Source organism: Stenella coeruleoalba (genome assembly GCF_951394435.1).
Source record: "Stenella coeruleoalba genome assembly, chromosome: 14".
Classification (NCBI taxonomy): Eukaryota; Metazoa; Chordata; class Mammalia; order Artiodactyla; family Delphinidae; genus Stenella; species Stenella coeruleoalba.
The window spans coordinates 43,907,374-43,928,621 of NC_137160.1; the positions used below are offsets into that span (position 1 = coordinate 43,907,374).

General features: G+C 35.8%; 1 protein-coding gene across 2 annotated transcripts in view; it reads left to right on the plus strand.

The window, feature by feature from the left end:
* The window catches only part of DSC3 (desmocollin 3), a 42,491-nt gene that overhangs the window by 16,200 nt on the left and 5,043 nt on the right, over window positions 1–21,248 (plus strand). For both annotated transcript variants that reach the window (XM_079942952.1, XM_079942953.1), the window contains exons 6-15: window positions 844–988; window positions 3,531–3,694; window positions 6,231–6,365; window positions 6,753–6,938; window positions 9,949–10,208; window positions 10,320–10,462; window positions 11,373–11,597; window positions 13,719–13,934; window positions 16,293–16,414; window positions 20,429–20,671. In XM_079942952.1, coding sequence (XP_079799078.1) covers window positions 844–988; window positions 3,531–3,694; window positions 6,231–6,365; window positions 6,753–6,938; window positions 9,949–10,208; window positions 10,320–10,462; window positions 11,373–11,597; window positions 13,719–13,934; window positions 16,293–16,414; window positions 20,429–20,671 — 1,839 coding nt within the window. The remainder of the gene's footprint in view (window positions 1–843; window positions 989–3,530; window positions 3,695–6,230; window positions 6,366–6,752; window positions 6,939–9,948; window positions 10,209–10,319; window positions 10,463–11,372; window positions 11,598–13,718; window positions 13,935–16,292; window positions 16,415–20,428; window positions 20,672–21,248) is intronic.

Here is a 21,248-nt window from a genome sequence, read left to right on the forward strand (position 1 = left end):
AGCATAAAGTCGTTTGTTTGCTTTTTGGAAAAAAAGGATATAAGCTTACAGTAGTATGATCTCAATTTTTGTGTACAAATATATACACAGAAGGGACTGAAGGAATACATCAAATGTGAACAGTACTTATCTCTGGGTAGTAGGTCATGGATTTTTCTTTTCTTCTTTTGTACTTTACAGAATTTTTAAATTTATCATGATAAGGATGTTTCTTTTATAATTGAAATAGTGCACTTTTAACTATGGAAAAATTGTTTATATTAAAAAATCATTTACAAATGAAAAAAAGAAATAAGTTCTATTTGACATTACATTGCTTTTGATTAATTAGTAATGTGGAAACTGTTAAATGTATTTTGTTAGAAAACCTCTTACAAATATGTGATCTATGAGATTAAACAATAAAGGGGCTCAGTAGTGACAAAGTCGGGAGTCATTGGCTCATTTAGATGATATAGTCAGGATTTTCCCCATTGCAGGGAGGTTAACTGTTCTTCCCAATACAATTTTATGATTATGGGGAGAATAAGGACTGTAATCCACGTCTCCATATTCACATTTAATTCCTTAGTCTCATGACCTGAGTAGTCTCTGATTCTCTGTACTCTGACCTAGGTTTTATTTGAAGTGTAGGCACTTCTACCAAACATTGGATACTTTTAACTGTAGTTAAAGTCTTTCTGTGTTTGATGTTTTGATAACTAAAGAAGCATTGAACAGGAATTTTTGAAGTGATTTATTATTGAAAAGATTTGCAGAGAAGGTAGTAGATAAAGCATAGTATTCTTTCATGCTGGAATCTTTTATAATGGACTGTTGAACTAGCTTTTCACTGTTTTACAGCTGATTGCCCATGCGTCAACTGCAGATGGGTATACAGCAGACTTACCTCTTCCACTGCCCATCAGAGTGGAGGATGAAAATGACAACCACCCTATTTTCACAGAAGCAATTTATAATTTTGAAGTTTCAGAAAGCAGTAGAACTGGTAAGACAACTTGTAGGAGTAAAATGTGCTATGTTAAATGTTTATATACTTTGTTTGAGAGGTTGAGTTTTTACTCAAAGCCAGATCATCCTGAGATGACACTGGACCAATAGCTACTTACCAGAATACATTTAATCCTATCAAATCTAATCAATGTGTAATTTACAAGGTATTATAGGAGTTTGTAGTGTTGTTGGTATGATACCAATGAATTATAAAGGCAGATAACAGTTATTCAAGCTTTGTACCATATTTGGCTTATATACTTTATTTCATCTTATTATTATGTGGGTTTATCATTATTCCTAGCTCCAAGGGAGGACATGCAGGGTAGAATGTACGATAAAACTAAAATCAATGTACATAGTTTTATTAGGTTTTATTTAGGAAGGTATTGAATGATATCCACTGAGGATACAATTTTTTAATCTCTTATCTATATTGTCTCTTCTCTTTAAACTACTACTTTACTACTTCCAATTTAGAGTGAATACAGGAATAACTTCAGAGAAACTTTGTGTGTTCTCCATCCTAAACACTTGCTCTCACATGTGGAAAACCAAAGTGTTTCACTTCAATAGGCCCTTAAATGTGGCATTCTTAATGTCTTCTGAGACTTGCAATATGGAGAATAACCACTCACAATAAAGTTGAAAGGAAGTGAACTCAACCATAGAGGATTAGCTAACTTGCTTATTAAAGTTTCTAGGAGTTACTTAGATCTTCAGTGGATTGTTGTAACTGCTCTTTCCTTTTATATTTTAGTTTGATAATTTGATGTCATAGATGTTAACCTCTTTATTACTCACGTGGTACAATTAAAAAAATTATTGTTGCTTTGGAGTTTAGGAAACCTAGTTTTTGATTCAGGGTCTGTTATTATTTCACTGTGGGAACTAATGGAAGTTCCTTTAAGTTCTCTGATCTATAAAATGAGTTAATTATGTTTGTTGACTTATAATGTTTTTAACCTCACAAGTCTATGACTCTTACATTTTTCTGTTTTCAAAGAGGGATGATTGGTTTTAGACTCTTTGTTGAACATTCTGTTCTCTTTGGTAGTAACAGAGAAGGATCTAGGGCAAACACTTTGATGCCCAGATTAACCCAGAATACTTTAAGCATATCACACCAGTAGGTTCAGCCCTGTTAAGGCTGTGGTACTCTGAAGGTGTTCTCTGAGTTTGCCTTAACTCACACACAGAGGGTTTGGGCAAAGGGTGCTCAATGAATAGTGAAATATAGCACTCATGGAAAAGAATTTTCAAGTCAAGATTTTAGGAAGGTTTTATGTAGTAAGTAAAGGAGTTCTGTATCCAGAGAATTAAAATAGTGTTTATGTCTTCCTGACTGCCAATGAAATTGCAGGAAGAAAATGTATGTCTTATAAAGATTATAAACAGCTTTCTATGAAAAGATAATTTATTTTCTTATAATAATAAGATTATTACTTCATGTCTTCCTATTGATCCACGGCAGAAATCTTTTTGTTACTTTTAAGTATGTATTTGGACATTCTCTACAAATTTATATCTATATCTATGTATACATATATATGTATACACATATATATATACTTAAGCACACATATACACACATATATAAAGTTTAAGGATATAATGACAAAATTATTTAAAACTAATACTTCCTTGCATTAATAGTTTTACTTGGCTTTTATTTCCCTCAAATATAAAATTTCAATGAATATATATATACACATATATATATGTATATGATTGTATGTGTCTATGTATTGTTCCTCAGGCCAACCTCACATACAGGGCTATAGGCAAAGTGGTTCTATGTATTATAATTTCATGGGCATTGGAACACTATCCTTAGACTATAAAAATACCACCTGTATGTACTCTTTGATACCTGAAGTCCTTTATCAGAGCAATATTCTTACTTTCCATACTGATGAAAAATACTAATAGCTCTAACTGCAGAAACAGTTAACTTAAATTCTCCCTAAATGGTAAATAGTATGAAATAAGATTAAGTGGGGCTGGGGGCAGTGAGGTTTGGATACAAATCTGGTGAAAGAGAAGGAAGCAAATCAAGAACTAGCAAAAAATAGAATAGAAAAGAGACTGAGATGTAAAAGGTCAACTTCATCATCTATCCAGTTATAACCCAAGTCAGCCTTGATTTAGTTATTAATCAAAACTTTGATTTAAAAAAATCGGATTGCTTAGGAGACATGGTTTCTCTCTCCAGCTAGGTTAGTTATTGCAGTATGTGGGAATATGTGTTGAAATTATTCTTGGATGCCATTTAAATAAGTTTTTAATAAATTTACTATCAAATAGTTTAAGCTGTGAGCAAAGTAAGAGTATGCCTTGATTCTCAGCATCAAAGTGTTTCATATTATAAATTTGAAGTCATCTTCATCAGTACTGTGTAAAGATGGAATATCTCTGGTAAGAAATACATCGTAAATTAGGTTTCCACCATCACTGTTAAGAATTTGAGAAGTGTAGATATGCCTAAACATATTTTGCAATTCTGGAAAGTAAAGACTCTTTTTTTAAACATGTAGGTACTACAGTGGGAGTGATTTGTGCCACAGACAAAGATGAACCAGACACGATGCATACGCGCCTGATGTATAGCATTTTGGAGCAGACGCCAGGAAAACCTGGGATCTTTTCTGTGCATCCCAGCACAGGTGTAATCACAGTCTCTCATTATTTGGACAGAGAGGTAGCTTTCACAATCCGTAGATTATCATTTTACTTGGGGTTGAACCCACCACCCCCAATTTACTATAATTTGCTATCCTGTGGATTAGGAGTTTCTCATTTTATTTTATTTAGGCATAAGACAATAAGAATTCCTGGCTATGTTACCTGTTTTTATATTATTTCTATTTCCTTATGTAAGAGAAACCATGAGGAATAGAAATAAAGATCAACTGGTGTTCAGAAGGGGTGAGAAAAAAAGATATTGCTATGAATGTTGATATTATTGAATAATACTTTATTTCTTGTGTATGGCTAGTTGGTTCCAGCTCAGTGTTCCAGCTCAATTCTCATGTAGGACAATTAGTGTTGCTTGTTCCATGGGTATAGATTATACCCTGATCCCTATCCAGTTATTATAGATATGTACTTTTAATCAGGAAAGGATTAGTTGAGATAAAGTTGATTATTAAAAATCTGTAACACTATTTCAATGATAGTAATAGCATATTTTTACGTGTATAGCACTTGATGTTCAAATTCTTTATGCATAATTTGATCTCATCTTTATAATTTCCTTGTTTGATTAGATAGAGGTTATATCCAATCTATAGGGGAGAAAGGTGACAGAAGGATTGATTGACTTGCCCAGGTCAGATTACTGCACTGAATCTTCTGATCTTGCTCTTGTCCATTTCATCAGCCCATATTTAACTCAGAGTCTTGCATTATTGACTGAGGCAGATCAATCAATTTCATATGTACAAAGTAGCTTTATTAGAACACTTCAGTGGTTCCCACTAAAACTAGAGTAACATAAATGGAAGGATCGATACGACTGGGAGACATATTATAAAGAAGAAATCAGCAGGATTTGATGTCAGAGCAAAAGGGAGAGGTGGTGAGAACCTATAAAAAAGAATGAAAAAGAGCACAAAGGTTTTATTTATTATTATTTTTATTTTTGTGGGGTCAGGACATGCTATGTGATAAAATACATAATGGCCATAATAAATGGGAAAGTTTGAAGGGAACAATATGAATGTGTTTTGAATCTGTGGAATATTTAGAGATGATACGGTAATCAAGTGAAAACAAGGATTTTTCCTAATTTTTCAATATTGACAAATGAGGCTTAGAGAAATTAAATAAGTTAAGGTTACACAGCTTGTAAGATACAGATTTGGGGTCAAATCCAGATATGCTTGCTTGATCAAAAAAAATATAATGGGATTTTGTGGGGAACAACCATGAGGTGTGTTGTAGGGGACAATACAGGAAGTAAAGAAATGAACAAGGGAGCTAGAGAAACTGCATTTAGAGGAAGAAAAAGCAGGGTCTCAGAGAGTGCTGGAGCCTGTGGAAGGAGCGTTTCGGGGTGGGAATGTTGGTTTCCGCCGTGAAAGAAGGATGAGTAAAATAAAGACCAAGGAAGGGAGAGAGGGAAATAGAAAATGAAGAAGAACAAAAGGAGTAGAGTGGCTAAAGAAGAGTAAAATAGAAGGAAAGGCAACAGAGGTGACTGTGTCACAGACCAGGGACTCCATTTCATCATCAACACACCATTTGCAAACTCCATTCGCAGAAGTCAACAGTGACCACCTAACTGCCTAATCCAAAGGTTAATCATCAAAACTCTCTCTAGTGCTGGCAATTATAAAAACTCTCTCTTCTCTTGGATTTCTGGTTCTCCTCCTGCTTCTCTGATCTTTTGTTTTGAGTGTCTGTCCTTTGCTTTGTCTTCTTACTTCCCTCCTGCTTGAAATGCTGTTGTTCCTTATATCCTCAGCTCTTCTCATCCTTTAACCTCTCCCAGGAAATCAGATTCTTGCCATAATCTCAACCACTATCTACATACTGCTGACTCCCAGATTGGTGTTTCTGGCCTTGAACTCCCCTGAATTATAGGGCCATCTATCCAGCTGTCTTCTGGACCTTTCTCCTTAGATTTCCCATAGGAACGTAAAATTCAGTATCCACCAGACAAAACTCATTTTTTTTGCCTCTCCTTGCCAACCTTGCCAGTGTTCACTTCCTCAGAGAACCGCTGTCTTCCTGTATTGGTTGGTGATACTTCTGTGTGCCTGTTATCCAGGTAGTACACCTGAGCAGCATCTTCCACCCCCTCTTTCTCTCGTTCCTCACCCTTTCCTTTTGTCCTCATTGCAAATGCCCCAGCTTTGTACTATTTCAGGAGCCTTTAACTGGTTTCTTTGAACCTCAGCTCAGCTTACTCCAAATTGTGCTCGACCTTCTTTTAAATATATTCTTTCTCAAACTCAACTCTTTCTATTTTGTGCTCCCACTATGACTCGCATAAAACCTTTCCCATTACCTGCTGCTTAAGCATAAGTCTACATTCTTACTCTGGATCTTGTAATTGAATTTCTGCTTACCTTTTCAGCTTTATTCCCGTCTACCATGTCGTTGGGTATATACAAATAGGGAAATCAAATAAAAGCATGGATACACACCAATAGAAGTGTGAACAACTGAGGTTTCCTTTATAAATCTAAACAAGGTTTTTAAAGCTAATTAAATATTTGCTTTGTTTTCAGGTTGTAGACAAGTACTCAATGATAATGAAAGTGCAAGACATGAATGGTCAATTTTTTGGATTGATGAATACAGCAACTTGCATCATAACAGTAAAAGATTCAAATGACAATTTACCCACTTTCAGACAAAATGCTGTAAGTAGATAATATCAAAATTGATCTCTATTGTTATCTTTATTTAATCTGAATTAATAAAATATTTATCATACTTTGAAGTATGCATGTTTATTTTATCAATAAAATGAAATATCTGATGTATAAATACCTTTTATTTATTCATAATAGTATTTATATTCTCTCCCTTTTGTTAAAGACCATAGCATTAGTCTTTTATTTGTAACAAAGTTCTTCATTCATTTAAAAGATAACCCTTAGTAAAACAATGCTTTTGTGATTCATGTTTTAAAATAATCTAGGCAAAAGCTGTAAGAACAAGTACTTATGGAGTGGAAGAAACATTTTACTTTCTTTGTAAAAGTTTCCTTTATAAAGTAAGTTTTTAATGCGCTTTCTCTGTTTCAGTATGAAGCATCAGTAGAGGAAAATACGTTCAATGTGGAAATCTTACGAATACCTATAGAAGATAAGGATTTAATTAACACTGCCAGTTGGAGAGCCAATTTTACTATTTTAAAGGGCAATGAAAATGGACATTTCAAAATCAGTACAGACAAAGAAACTAATGAAGGTGTTCTCTGTGTTGTAAAGGTAAAGTAATAATGAGTAAGACAATTTGGCAAGTTAAGTTTTAATCAACTAATGGTTTAATCAACTAAGTAGTTTCAGATCATAGACTTTACAAGTTGGAAGAGAACTTAATCTATTTAGTTCACTTGTTCTGCTTTAATGCTGCCTTTCGTCTATAATTTGTTACCAGCTATTAGGCATCTAGCTTATGCTTGAACAGTCTCGATCGTAAGAATCTCTGTATATCCATTGGCAGCTTATTCCATGTCTGGAGAACTCTAATTCTCAGAAGGCCTTACTTTTACTGTGCCTAAATTATTCTCCTTGTAACCCGTGTCTTTGGACCAGGTTTTATCTCTAATGTTATACAAAACAGGTATAATCCTTTGAAAAGGCTGTGATGTCTATTTGAGATTTACCTTCTCTAAGATAAATATTCCCAATTCCTCTATTTTTTACATGATATAATTTAGAGGCTCATATTCTTCTCTCTGTGTCTCTCTCTCTCTTGAATATATGACTGGTTGTATCTGAACTTCTTAAAGGTAATACTGAGGATGAAATATAGTATTACATCAAACAGCACTGAATGAACATATTCTTTGTTTTATATGTTGTATTTTCGGTAGTACTGTTACATTCTAGGGTCCAGGTTATAAGGGCAGAAAAGGCTCTTTTGGGAAGGACTCTTGGTTTTATATTCCTTACCCAGAAAAAGAAAGAAAATTGTCCTGTAGTGTAAAGCAGCACTTACTGTGTGCGCTAATGTTAAATGTCATTCTTATAACAATTGTACAGAAGAGAAAACTTAGTCTCAGAGACATTAAGAAACCTACCCAAAGTGACACAGCTCAGATGTAGTAGAGAGAGGATTTGAATCTATGTTTCTTTGATTCCAGGTTATCTGCTCTCAAGCCCTGTGTTAAATTGCTTTGCATAGCTCTGTGATCTTGGAAAATTAGCCTCTGTATTATCTGTAAAATATAAATAATATTTCTCTCTGCCTTCCTAGTAGCTGTTCAAATATGACAATGAAAATGAGAGCACTTGGTAAACTATAGGATATTAGTATTATATTTTTAGAAGTCACATCATGTTCTTGGGAATAGTGTTATAATTTTCCATAATAGATAACTTTTTTGAAACTGTAGAGTATGAGCTAATTCAGTCTTTAGCTGTGTGTCCTGGGTAATCTTTCCATCTTAGTATTTTCTCTGCATTTCGGCAACAGCAGCAGTGCATCAGAGCTTGAGTGAGGAAGACAGTTCTTGGTCATTCTCAACGTAGAAAGTCCTCACATCCATCTTCACAACAATACATTTTCTAGGGAATTGTTAGCATCTTAGTGCAGATATGGGATATTTTTGGACAATTGTTTTTCAGTTGATGAAACAAGAAGGTATCCTATGGTTGAAGAGAATTCATATTTTTTCATTAATCATTGATTTCATCCCATCAGATTTCTAAGCTACTGCAGAGTTTTAAGCTACTACAGCAATATCCAGTTTAAGCCTTAAAAGATTGCATTAAAAATCTCTAGGGCTTTTAGCAAGTAACTCTAGATTGAATAACTGCACCTCTTCTAGGGCAGCAGCTGTTTTCTAAATTTCCATCCATTTCTCATTGCTAGCAGACTCTCAGCCTGATCATAGCAATACGAGCAATTTGTGAGGTAGTGTTCATTAGCGGCAAATAAACAGATATTAATCCTTTTCTCTCTTGGCGCTCCAGTTTCTGGGATATTAATAAAAGAATCAAAAAGAATTTCACATACATTTTGTAGATTCTAAGATTCAGAACTTTTCTTGACTTCTTATTGGACTTGTGGTATTAGTATCTCAGCTTGATACTGCCTAGAAGTGGAGATGTGGAGAAAGGCTTAAACCCAAAATTTTACTCATCAGTTTTGATCTTGTTCAATGTTCAGCCAGTGATTATTTTGATAAGCAGAAAGAGAATGAAAGAAAAAGTGCGTTAGCTTTTCAGTACAGTGTAAAATACTGTTTTATGGATTTGGCTTGTTTGCTGTATAAAAATCAATTGTAACCAAAGAATTGATTTAGAAGATTTTAGAGGCTGGTGAGTCAATTAAGCAGAAGGATTATAGTGTGGTGGTTAGGAAAATGGACTCATACCAGACTACCTGGCTTGAAACTCCAGCTTGAATGAGTTTCTTTTGGCTTTGAGAAACCCAGTTTATTTCCTCTTCTTCACTTTCCTGCTCTCTAAAATGGGGATGACGATAATAATAGTGCCAATAGCACATTATATTTTTCTTACCCCTCTGCATTCTTCACTGTGAGAGTTTCATTGGATAAACTACAAACAATGCCAAAGTATAATTCTCAAATTGTCAAAAATAAAATTTTCATAAAAATAGTTAGCATCGGTAAAAAGTTTACTTAACTTATCAGTGAGGGACTCAGCAAAAAGCCAAAGCAGCTTCCTAGAAGAAATGAGAAGCTGTATGGATTTTTATAAAAGGAAAAGCTGAAATAAAGATTGCTTAGTTATATGCCTTAGAGGACAATTAAAACATGCATTTGAAATACCATTTCTATCAGAGAGAAAATAAAATCACTGCACCATTTCAGCTTTAAGTCAACATCTAGTTTTATAAGAGCTGTAAAATGTCTGGGCCCTCATCGGTGGTAAATAGTAAGTTGAACCTTCTCCGAGAGTCAGATGACCCTTAGGCCGGTCTTCTAAATAAGGCCAGAAGAACACGGTCATGTTTTCGCATTATCTTCAGGTTCAGAATAATTTTCCTTAGTAAGAATGAGCTATAAAAATATTTTAGGAATTGCTTTCCCACAACTCCATAAAACCACCTGCAGAAACTTTCTGACCACTCTTGCTAAAGGCTTAGTGAAGAATCACCTCTCTCTTTAGCAAAGGATAAAAGTCAATATTGGCTAAGTGAGAGCACAGAATTTATGTAGCACTGTTCATATCAACAAAAGATCACTTGCTATTTAAAATAGCTAATGTATTTTACACTGATGTTCATATACTTGTCCTTTTTTTAAAGCCACTGAATTATGAAGAAATCCGTCAAGTGATCCTGGAAATTGGAGTAAGCAATGAAGCTCCATTTACTGGAGATGTGACACTCAGAATGGCAAACATGAACAGAGCCGTGGTCACAGTTAATGTGAAGGATCAGGACGAAGGGCCTGAATGCAGACCTGCAGTCCAATGTGTACAGATTAAAGAAAACTCCCCAGTGGGTTCAAAGATCGATGGATATAAGGCATATGACCCTGACACTAGAAGTAGCAGTGGTTTAAGGTACAAAGAAATCTATAACCACATACTAATTATGTATTTGTAATAATGAGACAGTAATATATTTTAATACATTTTATAGTGCTAAAAACTATTTTTACTTTTTATTAACAGGTACAAATTATTGCATGACCCGAAAGGGTGGATCACCATTAATGAAATTACGGGCTCACTCGAAACTTCCAAAATCTTAGACAGGGAGGCTGTAACTCCCACAAGTGCCTTGTATAATGTTACAGTCCTGGCAATAGATAAAGGTAAGACACCAGCTTTCATCTGGTATGTTATAAAAGAATTAGAGAATAAACTTCATTTATTCTTGTGCAGAATTATCCTTGTGCTAAGTATACAGAATTCTTAGAAATTACTTTAAAGATTGTTTCTATTTATCTTAATCATCAAACAAGGTGAAACTGCTTGGTGACATGAAACCATGCCTTATTTATCTTTATATCCCTAGCATGGCAGCATCTTAAATGCCTATAGATCTCTATGTCAGAGGACAGAGATGAAACTTAAGTCTAGGACTAGAGGAAATGGTCTCACCAGACTCTTCTAGATCTCTTTACCTCATTTTAAATTGAGCTGTTAAATAGCTCAGCTGACTATTAAGTCAAAATAATTCTTTCCTTGAATTCTGTTCCTTAAAGTAACCCAGAGTTTCTCAACCCTGGCTACGTATTAAAATAATTTGGGACATTTAAAAAAATATCAAGGTGTAGACACTACCTCAGACCAACTGAATCAGAATCCCTGGTTGGGGAGCCTGGGCATCGTATATTTTTTAAAATCTCCCTAAGTGGTTTAAATGTGTACCAGGATTAGAGTAACTTTTCTGTAGTCACTTTACTGTTCCTTAACATCTGGACCAAACGAAACCCAAGGAAATAGAGAGTTTGAAATTCAGACATTTGGTTTTACTTTTTGGTAATAATTCTGGTAAAAGTTTTATGGCCAGTTATATCTGATACTATCAACAGCATACTCATTTTAGGTGATCTACAGGTTTCATTTATCCATCTACCTTCTTATTTACCATTTTCTCTAATGATCAGAGTTTATTTAAAAAAAAAACCCATACATCCTATGTAGAATCTAGTTGATTATTTTTCTTAAGAAACTATAAAAGTCTATGAACTACACTAAACTTTTTTCCTTTCTTCCTAGATAGTAGATCATGTACTGGAACCATTGAAGTTAAAATTGTAGATGAGAATGATAATCCGCCAGAAATACTTCAAAATTATCTAGTAATTTGCAAACCAAAGATGGAACATGTTGACATTTCAGCCGTTGATCCTGACGACCCCATGCACGGCGCTCCATTTCACTTCAGCTTGGCAAAAGCTTCTCCAGTCATCAACAGACTATGGACCCTTGCCAAAGTTAATGGTATTTCATCAAAAATAATGATTTATATGCTCTGAAATAAGTGAGAATGGATTTACTGCTTTACTCACGTGAAGCATAATGTAAAATGGATTCTCATGAACATATTTTAGAAGTAACTTTTGCACACATTGTGTGGGACCTGTGTTTTATATTGTACATAAAATGAAACAAAATCATAATTTTTATGAAGGCAGAATTTACATTTACAACAAAGACAAAAAATCCTTGTTAAAATATTGAGCAACTTATCATTAAAACAAACTGTTCTTGCTGTGTTTTTGAAGTAACTACTGTGCGATGAGGAAAGAACAGAAGGTGGGAGGCTTAAATTTTAGTGTAAGCAGACTCTGGAAATGAGGGGTCTGGGTATGTGGGATAAGCACTCTATAACATTCTGGAAGGAAACATGGTGGGCTGTGGACAGAGGCCTGGCACTGAAGCCTGCAGTGCAGACTGCTACAGTAGTGGTTTCTGAGGTGTACAGTTTTCTATGTTATAGCCATAGTTCCCTGCTGTTTTGTTGCTATGCTGTGCTCTTTCATGCAATTCAGCTTTTGCATATGCTGTTCCTTCTGCCTAGACTACCTCCTTCCCACTTCTTAGCTTGATATTAATTCATAATATTTATGGAGCACCTACTGTCTACCTGTTGTATCTACATGTAATCTACGTGTTGTATTCTTATGTGTTTACCTTTCTGCTCTAATACATGACTTTCTCAGAACATTTGTAACCCATCTGTGTATTTCCAGCACCTAGCCCAGTGCTTGGTAGACACTAACTGCTTAATAAATGTTTGTTTAATCAATAATTGATAAACAAATATGCATGAAATCAGGAAAATACTAGGGCAATAAGTAAATCAGGGTTGTTAGAGTTTAGAAGGTTTTAGTAGGAATGCCGAGAGATTTGGCGGCAGTGGTGATGAAGGGCCTTATGTACTAGCTGAGGAGGCTGACCTTTGTATGGTTGGTGACAGCAGGTACGCATTGAGAGTGTACAAGTAAGGCAATGCCGTACCAGGTTTATGTCTTAAAAACAGTGACATTGATAACAGTTAGGAGGCCAGTTTGAAGAGTGCAGAGTTGAGTAGCAGGGAAAGTCAGAGGCTGCTGCACTAGTACGAGTGAATGGACATGAATATGGCTCTTGGTCTTGAGGTAATGAATAAGCCTGTGGTCTTGAGGGACGAGAGAGATTTGAAGGATTTTACTTTAAACACAATATAATCCTGAAAAGTTCCAAATAAACCTTAGTGGTAATTCACATTCCTCTGGGGAGCTTTGTGTCTGAGGTGTAGCCAGAAATCTTTGAAGTTCTCAACAGCTCTAACCGTGCATTTAAGAAAGGCTTAGAAATTACAGATCACTTCCAGGAGGTGCATTATGGTATTTTGTCATTTCACTTATTGAAAAACCCAAAAGATTGCAATTGCCATTGAAAGTGTGTGGAGCTTTTGGTCAGTTGATAATAAAGTCATTGAAATAAGGTAGCAAGTTCATTGGGGAAATATCGCTGTTCGTAAAAACTTGTATTGTTAGGATATAGATATGTCTGTGTTTATGTAAGCCTTATACCTAGCCTGGGTGATGTTAATTAGTTTTCTGGTATTGAGATTACTTCCACAGGGAAGGTGTTAAATACCAAGGGTCAGTTGCCCTTTGAGAAATTACCTTATACATAAAGACAGTGGACAGGTACCAGAAGATAAATGGATAAGAAAATATGAACTTAAGACATCTCTTGTGTGTAACTATTGGTGTTAATTTTTTATGAGTACCATAAACTGGTACTTTAGAGAAATGCTTGGAGTGTATGTCAAGAGCCAATCATTAGCTTGTAGATAAGGGAGGAAATAAGGGAATACTAAATATTGCTGAAAGGCTGCTGGGTCACTCCAATGCCAAATTATTTCTTTAAGCCTCTCTTCTAAAAAGTTACAGTGGGCAACATACATCTGGTGATATTAGTGCCTGAAAAGGTTGAAGATCGTCATCTTTTTTTATCCATTTTCACATGGAAGGTGGTTCCTTGAGAATAGTGTCTTTAAAAATAGGTGTGGTGGAACAGATGTTAGAGGAGGAATCAATGTTCATTAAAAATATCATTCTTTTCTTTCAGATACAGCTGCCCGTCTTTCATATCGGAAAAATGCCAAATTTCAAGAATATCCTATTTCCATTACTGTAAAAGATGTAGAAGGTCAATCTGCAACAAAAACCTTGAGAGTGAACCTCTGTGATTGTACTTACCCAGATCAATGTCGCATGGCTGCAGGAGCGATACTTGGCACATGGGCGATCCTTGCGATACTTCTGGGTATAGCATTGCTTTTCTGTAAGTCCTTTTACTTACCTGACTTTGAAATATAAAATAAATATCTGAGTGCAGGAAAAGGTCTTTGAAAAGAAATCTTGTCCAGCTATCTGTCAGGTGTGAGTCCCCTTTACAAATTCTTTTTGTATTATTTTCTGAGTTCTGAGTGAATATTTTCTGTGAGAAGAAGCAAAATCCTTTTTGAGATCAAAGATTTCATTCTTGGACAGAACTGTTGAAAATGCCTTAGATTTTGCCAAACCTGTCAATGTATAGCTTTTATTTCTTGGTCCTCATACTACCCCTTTTAAGGCTAAATCAAACAATCTAAAACTTCTGCCATATGCAAGTCCACTAAAAGCCACTTTCGTGTCATGTCATTTTCATTTCAGCTACAGACTTATGGGAGGTGTTCAAATCACAGCAATATCTCTTCTTGGGTGTATCCTACCAGGTTGATTAAATTCTATTAACCTCCTCCTAACCAGTTATGTAGTTCCCAATGGTGCCGTAGTTTTTCTTCTCTTTTCATTTCCATTCAATCCTTCAGCTTATTTTAGCTGTTGTTCCTTTATTCTGTGATAGGACTAGTGGTTAAGAGTAAGACTCTGGAACCAGACTGTCTGGGTTTGGACCCTAGCTCTATTATTTGTAAGACATGTGACCTGGGGCAAGTTACTTCACTGTGCTTCAGTTTCCTCATCTGTAAAAAGGGATAATTGTAGTAGGTTATTTTATGGGGTAGCACCGGAGGTTCATTGAGTTAATGCATGTGAAGAGCTTAAAACAGTGCATGGTACATTTCTAATAAGTGTTTATTATTTTTTATCAACTCAAAAAAATATATATATATTGAACACCTACTATATACCAGAACTGTCTAGGTGCTTGGGATTCATCAATGAACAAAGCAGACAAAAGCAAACAAGCCAAAACAAAGTCTTCCTTGTGACAGTAAAGTAATAAATAAATTAAATGCTGTGGAGGAAAAAAATAGAGCCAGATAATTAGGGTCTCTGGTGCTGTAAAGTGTGTGTGGGTGAGTGCGGGGGATGGGTGCTAGTGATAGTAATTCTCAATAGATGGTTGGGCCAGCCTAACTGAGAAGGTTATCATTGATGGTTTTTGGAAAAGGTGAAAGAGTCAGCCAAGAATACTTAAGGAAGAGCTTTCAGTCAGAGGAGAAAGTCAGTTCAAAGGCCCTAAGGTGAGGGAATGCTTGAGAAATCAAGGAAGGCAGGGAGACCAGTGTGGCCTGAGAGTAGAGAGAGGATGAGGGAAGAGGAGTGTAGGAAGTGGAACCAGAAAGGTAACAAGGGGCCACACACAGTTGGCAAGGGTTGGTACACTTTTTCTGTGAAGGGCAAGATAGTATATATTTTAAACTTTGCAGGCCATATGGTTTCATTTGTAACCAATCAAATCTGCCCTTGTAGCGAGAGAGCAGCCATAGAAAACATTTAAACCGCAGGCATGGCTGTGTTCCATTAGAACTTTATTTATGGACACTAAAATTTGAATTTCATATAATTTTCCCGTGTAATAAACTATTATTCTTTTGATTTTTTTCAGTCATTTAAACATATAAAACCCACAGCTCCTGAGTCATACAAAACATGGTGGGCTGGATTTGGGGCCGTAGGTTGGCAATCCTTGGTATAGGGGCTTGTAGAACATTGTAAAGAGTTGTTGTTGCTCTTAGCTTTATTATCATATATTTCAACCTCCCACAATTATGATGCAGAATGAAAATTCTGAATAGGCAAAATACAAAGTAAGTTTAATTAAGATACTTGGAGATAAATCTATTCTGGGAAGAAAAGTCTGCTTTGTTATCTTTTCGTATTGGCAAACCATTCTTTTGGGAATCAGTAAATCTCTTTAAAGTCTTTGTCTTAAAAAATGTCATTGGGGCTTCCCTGGTGGCACAGTGGTTGAGAGTCCGCCTGCCGATGCAGGGGACACAGGTTCGTGCCCCAGTCCGGGGGGATCCCACGTGCCGCGGAGCGGCTGGGCCCGTGAGCCATGGCCCACGGAGCCTGAGCTCTGCAACGGGAGAGGCTGCAGCGGTGAGAGGCCCGCGTACCGCAAAAAAAAAAAAAAGTCATTGATTTTTTAAAAATTCATGATTCAAAATACTTAAATGATGGGTGGAATCCAAACTCTTGAAGATATGTGTATCAAAATATACATATAATCGCTTTAAATGTTAAAATCTAAGCTAAATAATGGCCTGTTCATTTAGAAGGGCCAGGGTAATTTGTGGGACACCACGCTCAGTGACTTGTTTTCCTCCTGTGCACCTTAGGTAATAAGAAATAAAAGATGAGTATTTTATCGTGTGCATGTTAAACATTTTTGTTTCTGTTTTTAACTCAGCTATATTGCTAACTGTAGTATGTGGACTTGTTAGTGCCAGAAATAAAAAAAGTTTTCCTGAAGATGTGGCACAGCAAAACTTAATCATCTCAAACACAGAAGCACCTGGAGATGACAAAGTGGTAAGTAATTTTTTTTTGAATTTTTGAATTTTATTTTATTAATTTTTTTATACGGCTATTTATCTCTGAGTAGTTCCCACAATTTCTTTAACTCATCCTCATGAAGTTATTTCAGAATTTAGGAGTTAATTTCTATTTTTCATTTGATCAGATTCTGTAGACATAAATATGTTATCTGTCAATATTCAAATATTTTTATAGGGCATTTATTAAACCAGATGTATTGTTTTAGTTATCTTTTTTCTACTCTCTAGTGTTATGGTTTAAAACTTATTATTTGATGTTGTGAATTTATTATAAGAAGAATCTTTTTGACTGCTCTCCACAATGTATATTTTCAGATATTGTTTGTTTATCTAACTCTTTGACCATTTATAATAGGAAGAACTTGCTGAAAGTTCTCAAGATAAACTAAAAATATCAAAAAGATATATGTTTACAAAAAAGTGTGTGTTTGGGGGGGCAGATTGGAACAATACTGCCACTTTCTTTTCTTACATATTTCTTGGGACCTCTGAGGTGCTTGGCACTATGCTTCTTGTTCTGCGGGAAGTATGTAAAAAATTATTACAAGGCATGTTCTTCCCTCGAAAAGATTTCAATTCATTCTTGAGAAATTGAAAAATAAATAGGAATGTGACAGTAAACTATTAGCCCCAATATGATAGGACACTGGTGGAGTTCAAAGATACTGATGATACATAAGTATATTCATGATGTCTGGATATCAACCAGAAAGGCCTGGTGGAAGAGGTACAGATTACTCTGTACCATAAAGAACACGAAGGGTTTGAAAGTGAAGAGATGGAGAAAAACAGCCTAATGAATAAAAAAGGAGATGACAAAGTTTAGGGATTATTCACCAAATAGTAAATAAATTGATTTGAAATGGAAGAAATGATGTTTTGGACTAGAGGCTTGACACTTAGGTTCTGGAGGGAGAAGATACAATAAGAGAGGGATGGGGGATGAAACTTTTTTGTGGCACACTAAGGATTTTGGATTTATTCTCTTGGTAAGGGAGAGCCAGTCAAGGCTTTCTGCACGAAAGTGGCATAACGTGAGCAGTGTGATACTGAATCAGTAGGTGACCAACAAGAACAGGAAGACGTTAGGAATGGGGAGGATAAAGGATTAGGATCTTTTGATAATTTAAGCATGAGATAACTCTACTAGGATAATGGTTATTGGAAAATTAAAATAGGATGGATAAGAAATATTTTAAATGTATAAATAAAATTGTTTTCTTTTAAGTAATAAAATAAAAAGTGGAGTCAATGTGACAGAAGCTATAGCCCGGGACAGTGACTTTATATCAGGCCTTTTCGGTATCTCAAGGTGACGATGCCTTTCTTATCGACTATTTCTTTCACTTCCTTCCCACCATCAGGCAAAATCATGACTCCTCTATGCTTGACATGCCTATGTGTGGAACCCTGTAATTATCTCTCCATTCAGGAAATAGATTTAGCCCCATGATCGTCCTTGACTCATAGTAAGCTCTTATTTTATATCTGAGAATGAAATGATTGAGCTGTACTTAATTTTTTTTCTTTGCCATTTGGTGCTGGAGTCGGTGGCATTGATTGGCCACTTCACCATAACATATACCTATTTACCTGTTCTCTATTAGGAACACTTCTCAAAAGGACTTGAAATTGTTAATTTATACCAGTATATAATTTTAGGCATATTTTTACAAAATGCAACAAAATTTCACGGTGAATGTGTAAACTCATTTTAATACAATGAGTAAAGATGGTAACTTTAGTTTTGAATCTGAGTTTAAGTCAAAGGCATTCAGATGGGGTTAGGAGTTGTGTGAAAAATCAGGACTGGAAAAGTAAATTTGAAAATCACTAACATGGAGAAGGAGTTGTTGATGCCCTATGAGAATAAACTTGGAGGAAGGAACAGAGATTAGAGAATGGGAAACAGTACTGTGGATTCAGCTTTGATTTTAGTTTATTTTCAATTCTCCCTTTATTAGCTTAGAAATATGATCTCAATATGTATTTATAATGACAAAATTATACCCATCAAGGAGATTTGACAAACAGGATTTGTGTGTGTGTGTGTGTGTGTGTGTGTGTGTGTGTGTGTGTGTGTGTGAGTGTGAGATAGAATTTTACTGTAGCAGCGACCTAAGCAAAAAATGTAGGGTAGCAGTGCCACCAAATGGCTACTTTTCAGTTCTCTTTTCTGGTATTTTTTTCAAAGGCAGTAAAATAATATGTTTGACTTTTATAGATATATTTCAGATTCAGTAAATTATCTGAACTTGAAAATCTTTGTTTTGATAGAGACTCTACATATTAGATAGAAAAAATAAATTGGTAAGAAGATGACACAATGACACCTGATTATAGTGGAGGTCTTGTCATGAAAGTGATGGTTTAGAATTCAAACTGACATGCAGAGGTTATTGCTGTAACTAAACATCTCACCTGTGGCCTGGAGGGTTGGTGTTCAGTTCCAGCATTAAGTTAATGTTTAATCAAGTCTTTTCCATTTTAAAATATTCCCTTGACTCTTTGTCCTCCCCTAGATCCCTCCATATTTCTTTTTCTTTGAAACTGAATTTTTTGAGAGAAATATTTTTTACTCGATTTCTCTATGACATTACTTCCTGTTCATTCCGCACTCCGTGGAAATTCTTTTGACACAGGTCACCACTGGCCACTTTTTTACTTGACTCTCATGGGTGCTTACTTTATTTGAACCAGTTCTTACCCTACTTGGATTTTTTCTACACCATTGATCTCTTTACCGTAATCCTCTCTTGGCTAGAGAGTCATGGCTTTTTGGTTCCGTATTATCTCAGTGGCTATTCCACATCAGTTCTGTCACAGCTCTAATTCCTTTATCCACCCTTTAAAACATGATGTTTCTTGTTGTTCTATTCTTAGCCTTTTTTTCTTTTGGTCTGCAGTTTTCTCTGGGTGATATAATTTATTCCCATGGCTTCAACTCCCCCCTACATGGACGTGACTCCCAGAATTATACTCCAGCTCAGATCTCTCACCTGAGCTCCAGACCACATATTCATATACTCATTTTGGAAATCCACAGGTTTCTCGTTTACCACGTCCAAAACTGAATTGCTCACCCTCCTCTCACCCGCAAGTGCATCCTTCCTCCCTGTTTCTGTGAATCATACCATCTATCTAGTTGCACAAGCAGGACACATAGGAATAACTCCTGACCCTTCCCTTTGCTGCCTCATCCGTCTAACCACCAGTAAGCACTCTGTGGAGTCCATCCTCTTCTTTTCATCGTCGCTGCTTCGACTTTGGCTTAGATCCTTATCATTTTTCACCTATAATGTTTCACTGACTGATATCCATGACTCTAAACTTGTCTCCTTCTTATTTGTCTTTCACATTATTGCCTAAAATGATTTTTTTTAAATATGTCCCTTGCCTGTTATTAAAACCATTCTTTTTGTCCCCATAATCTTCAAGATAGTCTAAAAATTTTAGGATGGCATATAGATCTTTATGTCCTCTGGCCTTTTATAACCTCTCTAGCTTCCTCTCTCTCTTTGAACTTTCTGTGGTAGGCATTCTCGACAGGCTGAAGTTGGGAACCCCCAAGGAACCCCATTTGGCTTTGCCTCTAGACCCTCTTGCAGATAATGCATTCTTCCTCCTATTTCTCAGTAGGAATCCCTCAGCTCAGAGTTTTCCCAGTTTGCTCCACTTACTTTCTCCGAGTTTGAATTTTCATGCTCTTCCTCTGTGTCCCTATAGCATTCTGTGTTCACCTGTACATCAGCATAATCACATTCTTAAAGTAACTGTCTATTTTTCTGCCTCATTGGAGTAAGAGCTTCTTGAAGCCACTGAGGGACCTTGTCTCTATCTTTGCATCTAATTGGAAAGTGATAAATGTCTGTTGAATGAATGAATGAATAAAAGGTTGAGTAAACGAGCTGTCTCCTTTGCCTTCTTGCGACTTTACTTGGAATCCATTTCCTCCCTATATGAACTGTCTTATTTTATCTTATTTCAGTGTTCTCCCAGTGGCTTTACGACCCATACAGTCAACAACTCTAGCCAAGGCTTTTGTGGCACTATGGGATCAGAAGTTCAAAATGGCAGGCAGGAAACCATTGAAATGGTAAAAGGAGGAAACCAGACCTTGGAATTGTGCCAGGGGGCCGGGCATCATCACACCCTGGATTCCTGCAGAGGAGGCACTGTGGAGATGGACCACTCGGAGTGGTACAATTTCACTCAGCCCCGCCTTGGTGAAGTGAGTTTTCTTGAGTGTTTTGACCCTGAAATTTAAATGTCCAAGTGGAGGACATTAGGAAATTGAGATTAATATATATTTTCAGAAACTTCTTTTTCAGATTCTCCAATGTATCCTTTCTCTCTCACTCTCTGATTATTTTTGCCCCTGCTCTTTGATTTTGTTACAGTATTTGATATAAAAGTTTTTATTTCATGTGTCACATTTCTCTTAATTTCTAAAATCTCATGAAAATTGGAGGATTCTACTATCCCTCACTAAAGTTGCATTTCATTTTTAGGTGTGTGTTTATCTCATGAACTCTTTTAATATAGAAGAATAGGGAAAAAATCTCATTCTCCACAATCACAAAAATCCCCAAATCAAATCTGCATCTCTCTGTGAAAAGAAAGCGTCTGTACAGAATTCTGGAGTGAATATTAAATAATATGGTTCATATGAACTATTTTTTCATGTAAAAAGCATCATGCATATATAAACTGTTTTCTAATTCAGAGGAAAGCAAGGATGTGAAAGATAGGGGGGTTCAATAAGGGATTTTCATTCCTGGCAGCACATCAAAATTCCCTGGGAAGCT